This window comes from Xenopus laevis, chromosome 5L, assembly GCF_017654675.1.
Source record: "Xenopus laevis strain J_2021 chromosome 5L, Xenopus_laevis_v10.1, whole genome shotgun sequence".
NCBI classification, from domain to species: domain Eukaryota; kingdom Metazoa; phylum Chordata; class Amphibia; order Anura; family Pipidae; genus Xenopus; species Xenopus laevis.
Window position 1 is genome coordinate 24,725,391 of NC_054379.1, and position 18,255 is coordinate 24,743,645.

The 18,255-nt window shown below is 44.4% G+C and overlaps 1 protein-coding gene across 3 annotated transcripts in view; it reads left to right on the top strand.

Annotated features, from left to right (window-relative positions):
- cul9.L (cullin 9 L homeolog) overlaps positions 1–18,255 on the top strand; it is a 52,871-nt gene that overhangs the window by 19,261 nt on the left and 15,355 nt on the right. Inside the window, exons 5-26 of one of the 3 annotated variants that reach the window (XM_018262766.2) lie at positions 1,204–1,339; positions 1,816–2,006; positions 3,393–3,765; positions 3,845–4,025; positions 4,685–4,892; positions 5,115–5,305; positions 5,506–5,726; positions 6,973–7,210; positions 7,434–7,539; positions 8,076–8,303; positions 8,597–8,687; positions 9,400–9,571; positions 9,975–10,080; positions 10,499–10,594; positions 11,505–11,680; positions 14,438–14,571; positions 15,004–15,204; positions 16,748–16,854; positions 16,964–17,146; positions 17,249–17,406; positions 17,494–17,698; positions 17,891–18,077. In XM_018262766.2, coding sequence (XP_018118255.1) covers positions 1,204–1,339; positions 1,816–2,006; positions 3,393–3,765; positions 3,845–4,025; positions 4,685–4,892; positions 5,115–5,305; positions 5,506–5,726; positions 6,973–7,210; positions 7,434–7,539; positions 8,076–8,303; positions 8,597–8,687; positions 9,400–9,571; positions 9,975–10,080; positions 10,499–10,594; positions 11,505–11,680; positions 14,438–14,571; positions 15,004–15,204; positions 16,748–16,854; positions 16,964–17,146; positions 17,249–17,406; positions 17,494–17,698; positions 17,891–18,077 — 3,889 coding nt within the window. Of the gene's footprint in view, positions 1–1,203; positions 1,340–1,815; positions 2,007–3,392; positions 3,766–3,844; positions 4,026–4,684; positions 4,893–5,114; positions 5,306–5,505; positions 5,727–6,972; positions 7,211–7,433; positions 7,540–8,075; positions 8,304–8,596; positions 8,688–9,399; positions 9,572–9,974; positions 10,081–10,498; positions 10,595–11,504; positions 11,681–14,437; positions 14,572–15,003; positions 15,205–16,747; positions 16,855–16,963; positions 17,147–17,248; positions 17,407–17,493; positions 17,700–17,888; positions 18,078–18,255 lie in introns of all 3 variants that reach the window. The other 2 variants (XM_018262767.2, XM_041562617.1) reach the window with 2 other exon arrangements.

Below are 18,255 nucleotides of genomic sequence, written 5' to 3' on the forward strand. Positions count from 1 at the left end.
AATATAACGATATGAGGAAGTGGTAGGAGTTTGTGGCCAGGCCACAGTTCCATACACTTGGATCAGATAGTGGATCAGAAGGGTGGCTCAAAGTGCCATGCTCTCAGGTAATTTTTCCAGGTCATCTGAATAATGGACAAGATAGTGTTGGCTCAGTTTGTGCCAATGCCCCCCCCTACTGTCCAACCCTCCTTTATTCAGTGCTGCCCATAATGTAGTTTAACCCTTTTCAGCAAACAGTGAACAGGGTATTTACTACTACAAAAACCCTATGTGAACTACCATCCTTATCGTGCATTGACGTAAAGGGGTAGTTTACCTTTAAATTAACACTTTGTTTGATGCAGATACTGATATTCTGAGACAGTCTGCAATTTAGCATATTTTTTTTGTGGTTTTGAAGGGTTCTCTTTTTGTTTAGCAGTTTTGTTAATTCAAGTTTGGAATTTCAGCAGCTATCTGGTTGCTAAGGTCCAATTCACTAGAATTGGTGTTAATGACAGACTGAAAGATGAATAGGAGAGGGGCTGAATAGAAAGAGATTTCATAAAAAGTAAAAATAGCAACATAATTGTAGCCTCACAGAACAATAGCTTTGTGGCTGCCAGGGTTACTGACCTCCCACTTGCTGGAAACTGCCCCCTTTAAACAGTTGTAGAAGAAACTTGCCATTTTGTTGATAAGCAGGTAGGGATTTCCCTGAGCCCGCGCCCGCAAGCATCCGACTTCCGGGTTGCTTTTATAGGCCCGTGCTGCTCTGCTGATGATGTAACAAAAGGGGTGTGGCAAGCAGGTGCAGCGTCAATAAAAGACGAAGTCGGAAGTCTGCATTTGACGGTGGTGGGCAGGGAGAGCAGGAGAAGAGCTCAACCCGCACCTGCCCGCCACCCGCGAAGAAGAGTGCGAAGTTGGCCCGAACCCGTCTGACCCGCAGGTAAACCCGTGGATATCGGGCCGGCCCGCACATCACTACATCCTGCTAATATCTGCCCAGTGTGTATGTTTTATACTTTTTACATGTCCTATACATCCCTGCTAATATCTGCCCAGTATATATGTATCACTTCACTGCCTCTGAGTATTAATACAGTACCTGTGTATTACGAATACAATGCATGTGGGGGAGGAGGAGCAAATGTTGTTAACTTTAATGAGAACCTCCAGTAGTGCTCTATAACTGGCAATTCTTTTGCATGGATGCAGGTTATGTGGCGCTCTACGGGACGTACATATTGGGTACACTGGCACATGGTGGAGATTATTGGCTCTGGAGACCAAGCAGAAGAAGACAGCCAAGAAAAGGTGCCCACGTTAACTGATAGTCTGAAGGTGCCACCAGGTGAGTACAAGCACCTACATCTTCACTTGCTGCAGAGTTTCTTGTTTCCAGTTGTCACACAGTGAATCACACAGAAGCCTGATTGGATATCAGATATCTGACCAATGATGCATTATGGGAGGATGTGCTATAGGTCCTTTAGACTATTACTGACCAATGATGAATTATGGGACAATGTGCTGCAGGGCCAATAGAATACTCACCAATGATGAATTATGGGAAGATGTTCTGTAGGTCCAATAGACTGTATTGACCAGTGATGAATTATGGGAACACATGTTGTTTGGCCAATAGACTATACTGACCAATAATGAATTAAGGGAACAAAAGTAAAATACAAATTCAAGATTACATATTAACATAGACTTTTTAATTGAGACAGTTTCAGATCCAAGAGGGCAACTGGATTTCTCTGATTATTCAGCATCTACTGTATTCTGCTCATATTCTCATCTGTCCTTTTCCTTTCCACCAAGTGTCCCAGACATTCCAATGCAAACCCTTGGGTGGTCTGTACATGCTTCCTTACCTGGTGGGGGCTTCTTATGTGGAAACTGCAACTCTCCGACAGGAGGAGTGGTGGCAACTTCTTTTCTTCATCAAGAGACTGGAAGCTCAGGAGCAGCAGGAGGTTTTGGAAATCATAACACAGAACCTGACTGACAAGGTAGTTTTTGGTACAAGCTTGGAAATGTGTGCTGCTGAATGCATACCCCTGGTAATGCTGTGAGAGTAACACAGAATGCTAGGGATAAGGGGAGATGCCATCTATTGGGTTGTCTTCGGAAATGTTAGGTGCTGGACATGTACAAGTGAAGTTGCGGAAAAGAAAGTGATTGGTGGGCCCTATAACCAATCTCATTTTCCAGTTTATTGTTCATTTCCATAAACCATTTACATATAAACAATCAACCAGAAACATTACATTAATTATAAATTAAGGTACAAGGATGGGACCTGTTATCCAGAAAACTTGGGACCTTGGGAAATATGTTTTAAAATTTTGAATTATTTCATTATAGCAGATGGCCTACCCTACCCATAATTCTAGAAAATTGGTTTCAGGATAATGGGGCCCATACCTGTACCTGAAAAATAAACACAAACATAAGACAGTTAAAAAACCAATAAGAAAATTAAACAAGTTGGTTCACTTATTTGCCATTACACGACTGTGAAGCCCTCACTGATTCCAAGAGTGAATATTTAAAAAGTCTGGGGAGAAATTAATTTTTTAATTATTCATCCTAACACGACCAAGATTTCAAGATTGTTCAAATTGAGCCGGCTTATCAAATACAGTAGAACCCTGATTTTATGTCCCCGCATTTTACGTTTCTTTTTGGAATTGACTCTGTTTTGTCATGGACCCATTCGGGCAAGCTGTATTTTTCTTTTCTTTCCTGGTTTCCTGGAATTTACTGCTTTTTGACGCTGTCCCCTGGGAAACGCAATATTGGGGTTCTACTGTAAGATTGAGGTTGGCTTCTCCATTACCATAACAGCCACTGCCAAGTTGAAGTCTCCCCTTATGAAAGTTGAACAGATGCTGTTTGAAAAACCTTTGGTATATTCAGTAGAGTGTCGTATACCTTTATATGATCACCAGGATGTTATCCATAGCATTGTATCCTCAAATCCAGGTAAGGTAGTCCCACCATATGTGGCCTGTTGCACTTATCAAATTGTACCATCTGTAAGCTTGGGAAAAGGCTAGGAAACCCTTTCATCAGTTTTGCTGGTTCCATCGTAGTAAAACTTTACAAGAAGGTCAGATCATTGGCTGAGACCAATCATTTTTGATAGGAAGTATGATGGCTTGGGGATCACCATATCTGACTGAGATCTGATCAAAAGAGCATTGGTGCTGGACAGTAGAGAACTGGCTAGGATTTAATAAAACACGTTGCAGCATGAAGCATGAGAGCCAATATAAAAGCCATTTAATGAAATTCTGTGCATTTGTATTAGTACATAGTCACACTACTGCATTTACTGAGTGCTTCTGTGATTATTGTGGGTCTTCTTTTCCATCGTTTATCTCCATTTCTAGCCATCAGATCTGGATGATCTTGCACTCAGTCCAGTGCCCAAGGAGGTGGCTCAGAAGATCCTCCAGTTTTTAATCGATCGTTGCCAGGGTTGTATTCTCAGCGACCTCCAGAGCTCACAAATATATGTCAAGTACTCCCTACGCACACAGGCTGTAGAGCCACAGAGCTCACACTCATTTCTCAAAGAAAGCCCTGTGCAGGGAGGACTTCAGTCAAAGAAGGCAAGAGCAGAGGACTCCAACAGCACAGATATGCCAGGGACCCATACTACCACAGCTAAGATTTCTGACCTCCAGCTTCTAAATGATCTTCTCACATTGGAGGGGCTTCAACATGCTGACCAGACAGATAAGAGCAAAGGACAAAGTGGAGGTGGGTGTTAGAGCGTGTGTGTTTGTGTTTGTCAGAGTGTGTGTTTGTCAGAATAGGTTAACTATGGTTTGTTGAGCAGGGTTTGGGACAAGTAAAGTGCCGCAGCCTGGGACCTCCCTGGAAATGTTAGTAGATATCCTGGAGAAGGTAAAGCGGAGGGTCTGCGGTGCTGAAAGCCTAGACTTCATCATCCAAATCATAAAGCAGCAGTCGGGTGAGGAGGCGCAAGCAACAAAAGCAGATGGGCGTGCCTCTATCAGGTAACTCTATTTCGGCACCATTATGGGGGTGGCTTTGGTTTATTCTGCCGATATCCTGGGAACCTTTGCAAAGCACATGGCCCAGTCAACTGTAAAAACTGCTGGATCCTGATGGATGGAAAGACTCGGTGTGCATTTGAGAGAATACAATCCATCATCCCAATAGTTGGCATCATCTAGTAATAGTGACTGCAGTCTCTACAGCTGCAAATTTGTCTCTGTTGAGGCACAGGTACAAATGAGAGTCAACTGATGGCAGACTGACAGGTTTAGGATGGGGAGGAGTTTAAGGAACAGTCATTGGTACAACACTTGCACAGCTAAGAGTCACCTGATTGCAGAATAATAGGTTTATGAAGGAAGAGCTAAAGGAACAGGTGTTAATAGAAAACACAGGTACAGCCAGGAGCCACCTGATGGCAAACTGACTGGTTTCGGAGGAGGTGCTAAAGGCAAATTTACACAAAGGTGTGTGTAAAATATTGTGTGAAATCTGAAAACTATCTGTTTAAAATACAAATTGACAGAAGTGGAGATAGAGGTTTGTGGATATAGTGGGAAATCAAAGACAAATCTACACTTCTGTTTTGTCTGAACTTTTATAATTTCTCCCTTTGAGTCATTGTTTCTTGTTTAACGTGTTTTCTTTCTGCCATCAGAGAGAACCTAGTGAAGATGCTGGTGGAGCTTCTAACCAGTCAAATGAAGGACAAACTGCTAGTTGTCACATGTCTTCAACTGACGTATATTTTGATGGCTAAGTATGATTGGAGGGTCCTGTTTGCCACTGAAGGAGGAGTGCGTGCAGTGCTGGGGTGCATGCAGGAACATCAGTCTTCAGCAGCAGTCCAACACGCTGGCCTTTCTGTAAGTGGGAGGGCAATTGTAGTAAATGGGGTGGGTGTAGTAGAATGTTTATTCCCTCACTGTGTCCCAGAACTGTATCATCAGCAATATATTATATGTCCTTGTATGCATGTTATTGTATGTATTGTATGGAGGAGAAATGTATCCGTCAAAAGATAAAATGTACACATCCTCTCACTGTTCTCTCGTCAGTTCTGTATTTCATGTGACTGTTCCCTGCAGGTCATGAAGGTACTGACTGGTGTGGGTAACTGTGAGCTGCATGGGGGCCCTCGCCGTTACTCCCTAAATACCTCAGATGCCCAGGTTATCAAAGAAATATTCACCAGTATTGGATCTGCTGCCAGTGGAAACTCGCCCAGCCTTCTGAGGGCCCTTCCTGGGGCTATTAGTAAAATGCTGGCATCCCCAGGGTAGGTACGAGGTGGAGGTACATGGCTTCTTCCTTCATTTTCTTTTGCATATGGATTTCCCGCCATATTGACTTTATACCCTAGTGGGTGTTAGCTCTCTCTACTGACCAATGATATAGTTCTGCTCAGAGGCTTATTATTGCATGTGGGCGATACAGTTAATTCCTTTATGTTGACTGAAGTCCTGCCTTGTCTCTCAGATGTCTGCCATCTGCATACAATGGTCTCCTGGTGGTGCACATGCTGACAGAGAATCACAGCGGGCTTCTGGAACAAATGGTGAACTGTGATCTTTCAGCTGTCCTACAGAGTTTTGTGGTGGATCCCAGTGACTCACTGAACTGGAAACTGGATATTATGGTGCAGAAACAGCTGGGGGAGTTGTTAAAGAACAAGCCAGAGGCAGATTCAGAGGCCACAGGTGACGAGTTGTTCTTTTTTCTCTCTTCTGGTGGAACCTTGGGGAGAAATATTTATTTTGTGTGAACGTGCAATGTTTCGGGGTGAACCCCTTTATCAAGCATACCATATAGGTATGCTTGATAAAGGTGTTCGCCACGAAACATTGCACGTTCACACAAAATAAATAGCATGGGGAAACCCTGCATTTCAGTTGTCTTGAGTGCCAGTGTATTTCTATTCTACGGATATATTGGGGTTTGCCGTACTCCCTACATTGTGCACCAGGCATTCTCACAACCAGAGATTTAAGAGTGTGCTCTGCCTCACCTTCTTTTACCTTCTCTCTTGCTGAGAAATTAACTCAGTGGATGAAATTCTTACATACCAAGAAAGTGCAGTCATCTAATAAAGCCACTGGTACATGCTGGGGTTCAGTTAGACTGGGATACTCATATTACTGTATGTACTAACTTAAAGGAGAAGGAAACCCTTTTGCAAAAAAGCCTGTACCCCCCACCCCACGTAGACCCTCCTCCCCCCCAGGCTAACTACCCTCCCCCCACCCGCGGAAATGCCCCATACTTACCCCTCGTTGCAGATTCTTCCAGCGGAGTTCCACGCATCCATCGTCCACGTCCTCTGTCAGCTGACTGGGAGATCGGTATTTCTGCGCATGTGCAGTTGGAGCAGTTTGCCGGTTTGTGACAACTGCGCATGCGCAGAATTACACAGAAATTACCAATCTCCCAGACAGTTTATCGAGGACGCGGAAGATGATGCCTGGAACTCCACTGGAAGAATCTGTGACGAGGGGTAAGTATGGTGTATGGGCCATTTCCCTGGGGTGGGGGGGTAGTTTGCCTGGGGGGGAGGAGGGAGGGGGGTCTACGTGGGGTGAGGGTACAGGGTTTTTTGCAAAACGGTTTCTTCTCCTTTAAGCAGCTTCTTGATTACGTGGGCATTTGTTAAATCAAGTGGTAAAAGTCACAAGTAGATAAATGTCTTGAGATTTCTATAAATGATAACGACATTGTCCCAGCAGTCAAGGGAAGAATACATTGATGCATTTGGCAGAGTAGGCAGTTGTGTGTTACAGTTGAACTTCACTCTGCTCTGTGGTGATAGTGCTCAGGGCAGCACAGTAGCAGTATTTTGCACAACCACTTGTGCGTGTCTTTGATCCCCAGTGCAAATGACACTGCGAGGATCTACTTTTGGGATCCTACTGTAAATGTGGAGACTCTCACTCTGTGTGTTCTTTTCAGAACGTGTGCAGACCCTTGCTGTTCAGGAAATGGATTCACCAGCCTTGTTGTGCAGTCTAAAGGACCCACAGTTGTGCAAGGAGCTTCTACCTGCCCTGGAACGGTGTGTTTGTGACAACGTTTCCTCTATGCGATGCCATGTTCCTCAGCTTCTTACAGACTCAGACTTCTTTCTACAGCTCCTGAGCTGCCTGGAGCAATTAAGGGGAGAGAAACGCCTGCAGCTCTCTGTTTTCAGGTTAGTTCCATATATATGCGATAAGGGCCAGTTGCAGGCATGTTTAAACCTGTATTGAGTTGTTCCCAGGATTTTTCCAAGGCAGGAACATTGAACTTGCAATGCTTTCGTAGGAAATGAAACCAAAATATAATATAGCGGTTATGTTTTTGGAACTGCAGATTGCACTCCTTGTTGTATTTATCTTTTCCTCTCCATTGATTCAATTTGTTGTTGATGCTAGGATCCTGAATAAGGCCCTGGATTTCTACCAGGAGGATGGACTTCCCTGGCACAAAAGCATTGAGCCCTGTTTGACTTCCCTCGGGAGTTCTGGCAGTGACCAGGAGGTAAGATGGCAGAAGGGAATGAGGGGGTGTATAGCGGGGACAAGGAGGGAAGACGGGGGTGGGGGGCAGCAATGTGCAGGAGGTAAGATGGGTGGGTGGAATAGCAGACACAGGAGGTTAGTTGAGGGTGGGAGGGTAGCAGTGTGCAGGAGGTAAAATGGGTGGAGAAGGCAGCAGTGCTATATTATGAGAAGATAACATGCCATGACCCATTGTTATACTGAAAGACACACACAATACTACATGATACCCAGGGAAGATACAGTACATATAGAAAAGCAAGGAAGCAAGACTGCCTTCATTTCATTTGGAGCCACTACTAATATGCATATATAAAGGAGCAATACAAATAGCACCACTGCAAATGCACACAAGCTGCATGTGAGCCACAGATCTCCCAGGGATACATGGCAGTCATTTAACTGAACTGTCCATCATCCCTTAGTGAACAGGCAGCCCCTACACTGGGAGACTAATGGAAGTGCCTTTGGCTTCCTTCCATATTCTCCCTATATCTGTTCTTTCCCTTGGATCAGGTTCTGCAGGAAGTGGTCACTTTCCTCAACCGTTTGGCCTCCACAAATAAAGACTATGCCGTAGTGATGTGCCGCCTCGGTGCCAAGGATATTCTCAGCAAAGTGCTGGAGAAGCAGAGCTCTGCCCTCCTGCAGGCAAATGAGCTGAAAGACCTACTGGCCGACTGCGAGAAATTTGCCAGCCTCTACCAGAAGATGGCAACCAGCATCCTTGCAGGGTGTATCCAGGTGAGAAGTGGGAGGGCTGCTGGGTGTATTCATGTGAGAAGTGGGATTGCTACTGGGTGTATCAAGGTGAGTAGTGGGAGGGCTGCTGGTTTATCCAGATGAGAAGTGGGAGGGCACACAGTTGTATCCAGGTAAGAAGTGGGAAGCCTGCTGGGTATTTACAAGCGAGAAGCAGTAGGGCTGAACAATACTGTAGCACAGCCTTGAGTACACACCCAGTGTGCTTTCCCTTATATTGTGTCTACATGAAATGCCCAACAGTGTGAGTCTCTAATGATCTTTCCTGCTGGCAGATGGTTCTGGGGCAGATTGAAGAGCACAGACGCAACCAGCAGCCAATCAATATCCCTTTCTTTGATGTGTTTCTGAGAAACCTGTGCCAAGGTGAGTGAGCCCCCCCCCCCTGATTTTTACTTCCATTTAATTTGTTACACAGGTTCTTATAGGGCTCTGTTACACTATGAGAAGTGTTGGGAAGCTACATAAGCGTTTTAAAAGTTGCCAAATAAGTGCTGTGATTGTGGTCTGCCAGCCTGCACAAGGTAATAAACTTGTCATTGCTTGCCTCCAAGCCAAGACTTCAAACATGATCACCTGCTTTAAGGCCCCTGGAAGCAATATTAAAGGGGTTGAGTGATCCCACTTACTTTGCTCATTGCTGTATTGTGAATACTATGTGGTTTTGTTTGCTTTGCTAAATGTTCCACTCTATAGCGAAATAATCACCCCTCCTCTAGGCTACTGTGTTATAAATTGCCCTGATCCTCAACTAGTACTCCTACTAAAAAAGCAAGGTTGTTCAGAAAGAAGTAAAGAAAGTCAATGGTGTGTCTATCCATTAATAACCTTTAGTTTTGCCAACAGAACCCCTATAGGATCTTTTTACTTAAAGTAAGTACCTGCTCCCATAACTGCAGTCCATACCTACCAATGTCTCCTAGTTATAAGACTAAAGATGTGCAGTTAGTAGCTCTGTATGAGGTTCTGCTCGTGATGAGCGCTTGCCTAAATAACTAGTTTGTTGCGCTTTATGATCCTAATGATGTTTCCAAGCTCTTATATACCAGTAATGACCTTCAGACCTCTCTTGCCTCAGGCTCTAGTGTGGAAGTGAAGGAGGACAAATGTTGGGAGAAAATTGAGGTCTCCTCTAACCCTCATCGAGCTAACAAGCTGACTGATGGGAACCCCAAATCTTACTGGGAATCCAATGGGAGTACTGGATCCCACTATATGAACATCTTCATGCACCGTGGAGTGGTCGTCAGGTGAGAAATGTGTGGGTCTGTAAGAGTCCAATTTTATACTAACACAACTAGCGATGCACCAAATCCACTATTTCACGATTCGGCTGAATTCTTTGTGGAAGAGTCTGCCTAAGAGTCTGTGGAACCCTAATTTGCATATGTAAATTGGTAGAAAGATAACTGGGCTCACAGCAGTCTGTTAAAAAAATCTGATTTTCATGTTTTGTGTGATGAAAAGTCACATAATTTTTTTGGATTCAGACTCGGTTCAGCCAGGCATTTGTATTCAGCCGAATCCTGCTGAAAAATGAGGAATCCCAAACCCTGGATTCGGTGCATCCCTAAACAGGGAGTTTATGGACAAACTTTAAGCCTTTGCGTATATTACTTCTTTGAGAGATCTGTATATATATATCTCCTGCAGACAGCTGTTCATGATTGTGGCCAGTGAAGATTCCAGTTACATGCCAGCTCGCCTGGTAGTTATGGGAGGGGAGAATGCATCCTGCATCAATACAGAGCTGAATGCCGTGAGTACACACACACACACTATTACAGATATCATACAAATACAAAACTTTCATGCAAGTGCCACGGCAGAAGCTGCCAAAGCTCTAAACCTTGGGCTCCTTTCACACTAGTGTTTTCCATTTGTGCTCCTATGGGTCCTGGAATGGAAAATCCCACCCCTTGGTTCTGGGTTCAAAGCTGGCGTTACATTTCACCCTTTCCCCATTCTACCCTCCATTTGGTTCTTTATGGGGGTCCTTGTGCCTTTGGCCATCCCACTTTGGTGAAGACACACCTATCAATTTATGTACATAGAGAAAATAAAGGTTTCTAGACACCAACTGTGTCTCGGTAGTAATAGGAATCGAGCATAGGCAAACCCCCACTTCCTTCACAATGATTGGTACATAACTGTGTTCATGCATTTCCTCCTACCAGGTGAACATTTCCAGCACAGCTGGCCGTGTCCTACTGCTTGAGAATGTCACTCGCTTCTGGCCCGTCATCCAGATCAAGATCAAGCGCTGCCAGCAGGTCATTTCAGTGGCCAACAGAATGTGTGGCTTAGTGGTTCAGTACCACTAGGGTGGGTAGGCAGTATGTGTGCATGACAGGGAGTGGACATTTTGTGCGATGGCTAGTGGACAGGCAGCATGTGGCTGGTTATTGACAAACAGCATTTGGGTCAGATAGTGGACTGGTCATGTATGGGTTAGATAATTAGTGAGTCAGTAGACCTGTAGTGTGTATCTTACATAGTTGTTGTGTTAGTGGGCAGGCCATGGCTGGGTTAAATTGTAAGATTATTGGCCAGCCAAGTACAAATTAGACAATGGGAGGGTTGGTCAGTATTGTGGGTTGAACGTTTTGTGAATCAGGGGGCTGGACAGCTATTAGATAGTGGGGGAGTTAATAGACTGACGGTATTAAGGTTAGTGGGCATGTTAGTAGGCTTCAAATTTGTCTTTTAAGCTGGCCATAGACGCAAAGATCCGATCGTTCAAATCCTCGAACGATCGGACTTCCCCATCTCCCAACCTGCCTCTAACCTTCAGTTTAAATAAAGTAGTAAAAAAACAGATCAGTCGATGTTCTGCCCCTGACAGCAATCGTACGAAAGTTTATGTCCGACAAAACTGTTGACAGTCTCCCACTGAAAATCGTCAGATTGGCAACACATGCAGAGATATTATCGGCAGCCGACAGAAATCTTTTAACCTTGACGATCATCCAAATGACCGATCTCCATGGAACGAAAAATGTCGGGACTCTCCATACACGGCCCAAAAATCATACAAATCGAGGACTCGTACAATCGGAATCTTTGCGTCTATGGGCAGCTTTAGTTAGTGAGACGGAAGGCTGTTGGTTAGTTAGGTGGTTGGTCAGTATGCTGCTGGTTAGAGACAGTTTCAGAATTCTTCTCTCATTTTCTTTTTCTCAGGGTGGAATTGACACCCGTGTGCGGGGCCTTGAAATCTTAGGGCCAAAACCAACCTTCTGGCCAGTGTTTAAGGAGCAGCTCTGCCGCCGAACATTTCTCTTTTACACAAGCAGAGCTCACAGCTGGGGGCAGGAGATTCGGGAGAAGAGGGAGAATCTATTGCAGCTCTTCCGAAGGTAAAGGAAAGGGAATATGCTGACATCTTGTGCATCCATTTTGTTACTCTGTACATGTACATTGGAGTGCTATCCTATCCCAAGGAAGTTCATTCCATCAGGGCCTCCCCTAAGTCATTAATGAATGTGGACCCAATACGCAACCCTGCGGGACCCCACTAAGAACCTTACTCCAAGTAATCAAGTTTGTCTGACATGACCTATCTTTATAAAGCCATGCTGATTCCTTCCAGTAATGCTATTCTCCAGAATATAATTTTGAATGTGATCCCTTAACAATCCTTCCAATAACTTGCCCCCACAGATGTTAGACTGGCCTATAATTGCCAGGCTGAGATTGCAATGCCTTTTTAATATATTAATCATCTATACCATATCAGATTAAGTGAGTTTGAGAAAATCAGAAATAGAGGCCTCGCTAAAACTGAACTAAGCACTCTCAGTACTCAAGGGTGTATTCCATCTGACCCTGGTGCCTTGTTCACATTCATTTTGAGTAACCCTTTATGTAGTGTATTCTGCATCAACCACTGAATTGCTAGAGCTGAGCCATCTGGGCACCTATCAGAAACTGAGTCCTCAATTTTATACACTGAAGAAAAAATTATTCAGCACCTTTGCCTTTTCTGTATTGCTATAACTAATTTATTGCCACACTCTCCTACCACATCTGTTTACTACTTACTGTATGTATTTAAAGACATTTTGGGGTTAATCTTACACTGCTGCAGCCAGTTCCTCATTTTCTATTATAGCCTTCCTGATTGCTGTTTTGCAACCTTTGGTATAGTGTTTATATTCATTAAAGGCCCCTCTGACTTGTAGATCAAGCAACGCTTTGATTTCTGGTTGGCTAAAATTGTAACAGTTTATAAACTTGTTCCCATTAAATGTCCTGGCAGTAACATAGTAAGTTATTTTGAAAAAAGACACATGTCCATCAAGTACTGTTGCTCCTGTCAATATTTTTGTAATATCATTACTATCATTACTAGCCCCAAACTAACAACTATTCACTCTTTCCTCACAAGCCCTCTGTGGAAACTCGTTACCTAGCAGCCTGAGACTCATGGGGACTGGTGGTTGGCCTTATGGCTTCCTCAGTAGACTAGGTGACATCTTGAACAATAGGTTGATATCTCTACCTGTTTCATTAAATAAATGCAGAGATGTTCTCCTTCCACTTAATTTCCTTATCCCTCCCCTATCTCAAGGTTTTAAAATTAGCCCAATACCAATTCCTCCATAAAGATGCTAAACCTTGTTCTCTATCCTTCAGGACCCAGAACCACGGATAGCCTTCCAAAAGGATAAGTCATCCTCCAGGCCATGCCTATCATATAGTTGGGTAAAATCTGTTTACAACTACCACTCTTCAGCTATAAAAGGGGCTCTACACTACGAGACATACTTTGCCCAGCGGAGGCTCGGGCACCAAAAAGGATGGAGAAAATATTTAGAAGCAAACCAAGTATAGGCACCTTTCCGTGTCTTAGTTGTGTCTGCTGCTCACCCATTATCAGAAGGGAAGTTGTACAACACCCCACAAAAGGGAATAGTATCCAACTTAAACATTATGCTACATGCAACACTGTTGGAGTAGTGTATATGCTTAGATGCCCATGCGGAAAGGTCTATGTAGGCAAAACGATGAATAGAATAAAAGAACTCAGAGGTGATATAAAGAACTACAAGCCTAATACATATACTGATACCCCCGTCTCACGCCATTTTAACCAAAATAGACATAATATGTCGCAGTTGAAGTGGCTAGTTTTGGAGGTTGTCCAGGAGCTACCAAGAGGAGGAGATAAGAGGTCAGTTTTACAAAAAGAAGCCTTGTGGATACAAAAACTCAGTGCTTTAGAACCGTTAGGCTTGAATGACCAATGGAGTATGGCGTGTTTTTGTAGTAATCCATACTAATCTTGCTCTCCTTCCCCTAACAGATAATCGCTACGTTGAATTTGAAGGTGCATTAATTCACCTTTATGGTTAGATAGTTTAAGTAACACTTATTGTTACATTTAAATTGGGACTAATCTAAGTAACCTGTTACATTTAAATTTGGCAGCAACTTTGCTACTTTTTGAATAATGTAACACCAGTTCAAAGATGTATACAATGTGTCGTTTTATGTTGACTCCTGTAGGCCAAAAGTGGCAGTGCAGATGTTTAATTTGTAAATAGCTTTTATTGATGTTTACAGCTTGCACACAAAGAAAGAAAAACACAGTGATAAAGATGTTGTTAGGGTTGGTGGTTGTGCTATTTGATCTTCTTTTTTGGTCAGCAGATTATGGCAACAAATGAAGATTTGGATTAAATATTCATCGCATGGGACTGTTATGGACTTGTGTTACTCGAGCCAGTCAGGCTGCAAATCCTCACAGCAGTGGCTGGTGTAACCAATTAGAAGAATGGTGGGAGGGACTTATTGTATTTAACTTGTTGTACACTGTTGGGCGAACATACACTTGATAAAGAGCAAGAGCTCAAAAAATGTCGTGTTTTGAATAAAGGCACCTTTTGCAGCAGGTTTTCCTGCTCTCATTTGCATCCACACCTACACACCTGGAATTCATGATACTGGGAGTAAAAAAGTGCCATTTCCTCTTGCTCCTCTAAAAAATGCTTCTGAATATTCAGGGCCGTAACGTAAGCTTGTAGATAATGGAATGCCAGGTCAGCAGCTCTGAAACAAAGATGTGGGAATAGGAGTAACCGTGTATAACTACTATACCTGTATTGTTGCAGGCTGAACCGCACACTGACGCACGAACAGGAGTTTGCTGATCGCTTCCTTCCAGATGATGAGGCGGCACAGGCTTTGGGTCGGACATGTTGGGAGGCATTAATTGCCCCCCTGGTGCAGAGTGTAACTACCCCAGGTACATGAATTGATGAGAGTTTAGGTTCTACCTATCCAGAATTTTGTATGAGATTCTGTGTATCCTCAGTGTTCAGATGAACAGAATCCAAACACTTAATGCCAGGTAACAGGAAACCACTGGGCACTCGAGCAGCACAACATACACAACATAATATACACATAAAACACATATTTGGTAACTGCCTGGTTTCATTTTAACACCATGAGGGGTATGGGGCATTTCTCTACTGGCTTAAATATGTTGGTGCAGAGATGGGCAGGGGCTGCTTTTCTTCCTTTTATTCTCTTCCTGCTCATCAATCTCCTTTGGTTACAAATCTGGGCCTGTTCGCATTGGTCCCACATAGATTTTATACTTTCCCCACTCAAGGCTGCTTCTCCCCTCTTTTACTTCCCCATGTAAGACCCCAACTCTCTTTTTCCATTTCAGATGCTGGAGGGATGAGCCCCCTGCACTGGCTTCTCACAAAGTATCTGGACAATGTACGGCTTTCTAAGCGCCTCAAGTCTCTTTCCTCTGTCTTCAACTCCCGTGTGCGTAGGCTGACGCACCTCCTGGTCCATGTGGACATGAGTCTCCCAGACACAGAGGCCCTGAAACCCCCCAGTAAAACCAGTAAGATGAACACAGGTGTGGCTTATGTATATACCTGTGGCTTATGTATATACCTGTGGGCTGTGTATCTAATGAAGGGAATGAGCTGAAGCCATGCCAGCAGTCTGTACACATGTAATGAATTTTTATGGAAGCTCCCAGGCTGAATGCATATAGTCATACATTCTTGCTTAATTTGGGGGCAAGGGACTGTGTCAAGCACCGTCCAACTGAAATATACGACCTTCCCCACAGGCAGCTCCTCTCATGCCCTTTAGTTTTTGTTTTCCTGGGCCCATGGCTTGGACGGTCACAATGATGGTTTTGGGGGCAAGATACTATCTTGTGCAACATGAGTGCAATAAATAGGGTTAGTACTGAACATACTTTTTAGTGTTGTAATTAGGAAATATTCCTGGCACTAAACTGAAATCTCCTAGATCTGAATTGAGGGTTCATCTGCACACAATCAAATCAGCAGGAGGAAGGGAGGAGCTACTTTATGCTTTTTTTAGTGCAATAAATATTTCCTATTTAAAATACTAGCTTAAAAATATTTTCAGCACACACCGTATTCATTTAACTTATGTTGGGCACAAGAAGTTATCCCGCCCCTTTAAATACTTCAAGGCTAGAGTCACCTAGGCCGAACTCAGCCTGAACAGTAAACACAGCCCCTACGCTACTATCTGCCCTTTACCTTTCCTGCACCTGGAAGCATTGTGTGGGCCCAGGTGCAGGCACCCGCAACGGATTTGTGCCAGCCAACTCAATGGTTCTGGGTGCAGGAAAGAAAAGGTGCAGATTGTAACACAGGGGGTGATTCTCAGCCTTCTCAGGGGTGATTTTCGCGTTTTGTGCTCCTGTTAAAAGAAGAAGGAGCTTGTGCGGTGGGATAGAGATTTTTTATTAGGTGGTTCCCATACAGTGGTTGATGCTTCTTCAGTAGGCGATGCTTATGGTGTAGAGCAGTGATCCCCAACCAGTGGCTTGTAAGCAACATGTTACTCACCAACCACATGGATGTTCCTCTCGGTGGCCTCAAATTAGGTGCTTATTTTCGAATTCCTGGTTTGGATACACGTTTTGGTTGCATAAAAACAGGTGTGCTGCAAAATAGAGCCTCCTGTAGGCTGCCAGTCCACATAGGGTCAATCAGATTAGCAAATCACAGCCTTCATTTGGCACTTGCATTGCTCCCTAACTCGCTTTACATTTGAATTTGGTACAAGGGTAAAACAGGTTGGGTTTTCCCTGGTGTCGATGCCCAAGGCTGCTCCTGCCACGAGGCAAGGTGAGAACCTTGCCTCAGGCGACAAAAAGCGACCAGTTACAAGAGGCGGCAAAAAGTCGCCTCTTGTATCTTAAAGAGCCGAATTTCCGGCTTTCATTCGGCTCCGCTGGTGCAGACAGCGCTATTGCGCTCAATGCACTTGCGATGCTGCCCCCTTTGACCTGCTCCGATGCTGATTTGGTGGAGTGGGTGGAGCTTCTCGGGGCATTTGTGGTAGTTCCTGAGAATGTATAGGCCAGATGTTAGTAACTTTATTTTGAGTCTAATGCAGAGCTGTCATTTCAGATGAGAAAAGTCCAGATTCCGCCTCTTCACCATCAAGGGGCAATATTTCTCTCCTGAGCACCATGACGGGGATAGCTGAATGCTGGCAAGGGGTAGTACAGAAGCAGGTAAGATAACTGTGTAGATGCTGGGGCACGGGGGGGGGGCCATGTGGAAAAACATTGGGGTATCAGGGTGCCTGAGTCTCATCCAGCCTCTATTTTTGGCATTTCTCAGGTCCAGAGGTTCCTGGAGGTGTCATGGAACAACACGGATCTGGTTCCTCGGTTCTGCTCTCTGTACCTGGAGCTCAGACAGGCCATGGAGGAGCTGTTCGGGCAGCAGACCCTTTTTCTTCTGTCTCTCCGCCAAGGATTCTGTGAGGGGCTCCTGCAGCTCTCCTTCTTAACCGCACTGCATGTAAGTCTGGGGCCATGTGTGTAGGTCCTGCCACTGGATCCTATTGGCTGTATATCAGAGAATCCTTTGCTCTTCATGATGGTGGCTCTGGGTTTCTTGCAGATAACCGAGCAATTTGCTCGCTACATCGATTGCAGGATGCAGGAGATCCGTACGGATTATTATAACCTGCAGTCGCTTAGTCAGTTGCAACAGTTCCTAGAGTTTGTGCTTTTTATTTCTGACCTGGAACTGGCTAATTCCTTTGAACACTTTTACAGGTGAGTATCCCTTTCCCCCAGACAGAATTACCTGCATCCACCCCTCTGCATTGCTGCATGTGTCCCAACTGCTGCTTTATATTACAGGCATTACCTTGCCGATCGCCTCCTCTCATTGGGCCCCTCGTGGTTGGAGAGCTCTGTGGTGGATCACATCGGGATTTGCTTCCCAAACAGATTTCCCCAACAGATGCTGAAGAATCTGCAGGAAGCCGGTGATCTACAGAGAGAGCAGCATCTGTTTAGCCTGCAAGAAATGGACACCAGCCTGCTGTCTGATGAGGAGGAGGAGGTGAATTGGACCACAGGGCAGTGGGGAGGTATCAGGAGAAGTTTGGTGAACATGTAATGGGCTGTCAAGGGGGTATAATTATAATTATACATACAGCGCAGTCCCTTACCTTATATTTGTACCTGTGCATACAGGTGGGAGTTCTCTTCTACTTATATCTGTTAGTCACTGGCGCTAACTGTCCCATTGCAGGTCATGGAGGAGGAGGAGGAGTCTATAGCTAGCCACCATTTGGGGGAGGAGCCAGTAGTGCACATTGCAGTCTTGTCCCCACGGTGCTGGGCAATACCTTCTCTTTGCTACATGGAGGATCCTACCAAATATTTCACAGAATCACTCAGCCAGCCACTGAACTGTTTCAAGGACTTTTATACAAAAAGTAAGTACATGGGTATGCCTACTATTTTGTTTGTTTCCTTCAAATGGTATTATTTATCCACATCTAGAGTTAGAGGGGTGACCATTGAATGATCATTTGGTAAATATTTACCAATATTTACCAGCTCGATCCCCCCCCCCATCCCCTCTCTATTTACATATCCATACATAATGTGCCC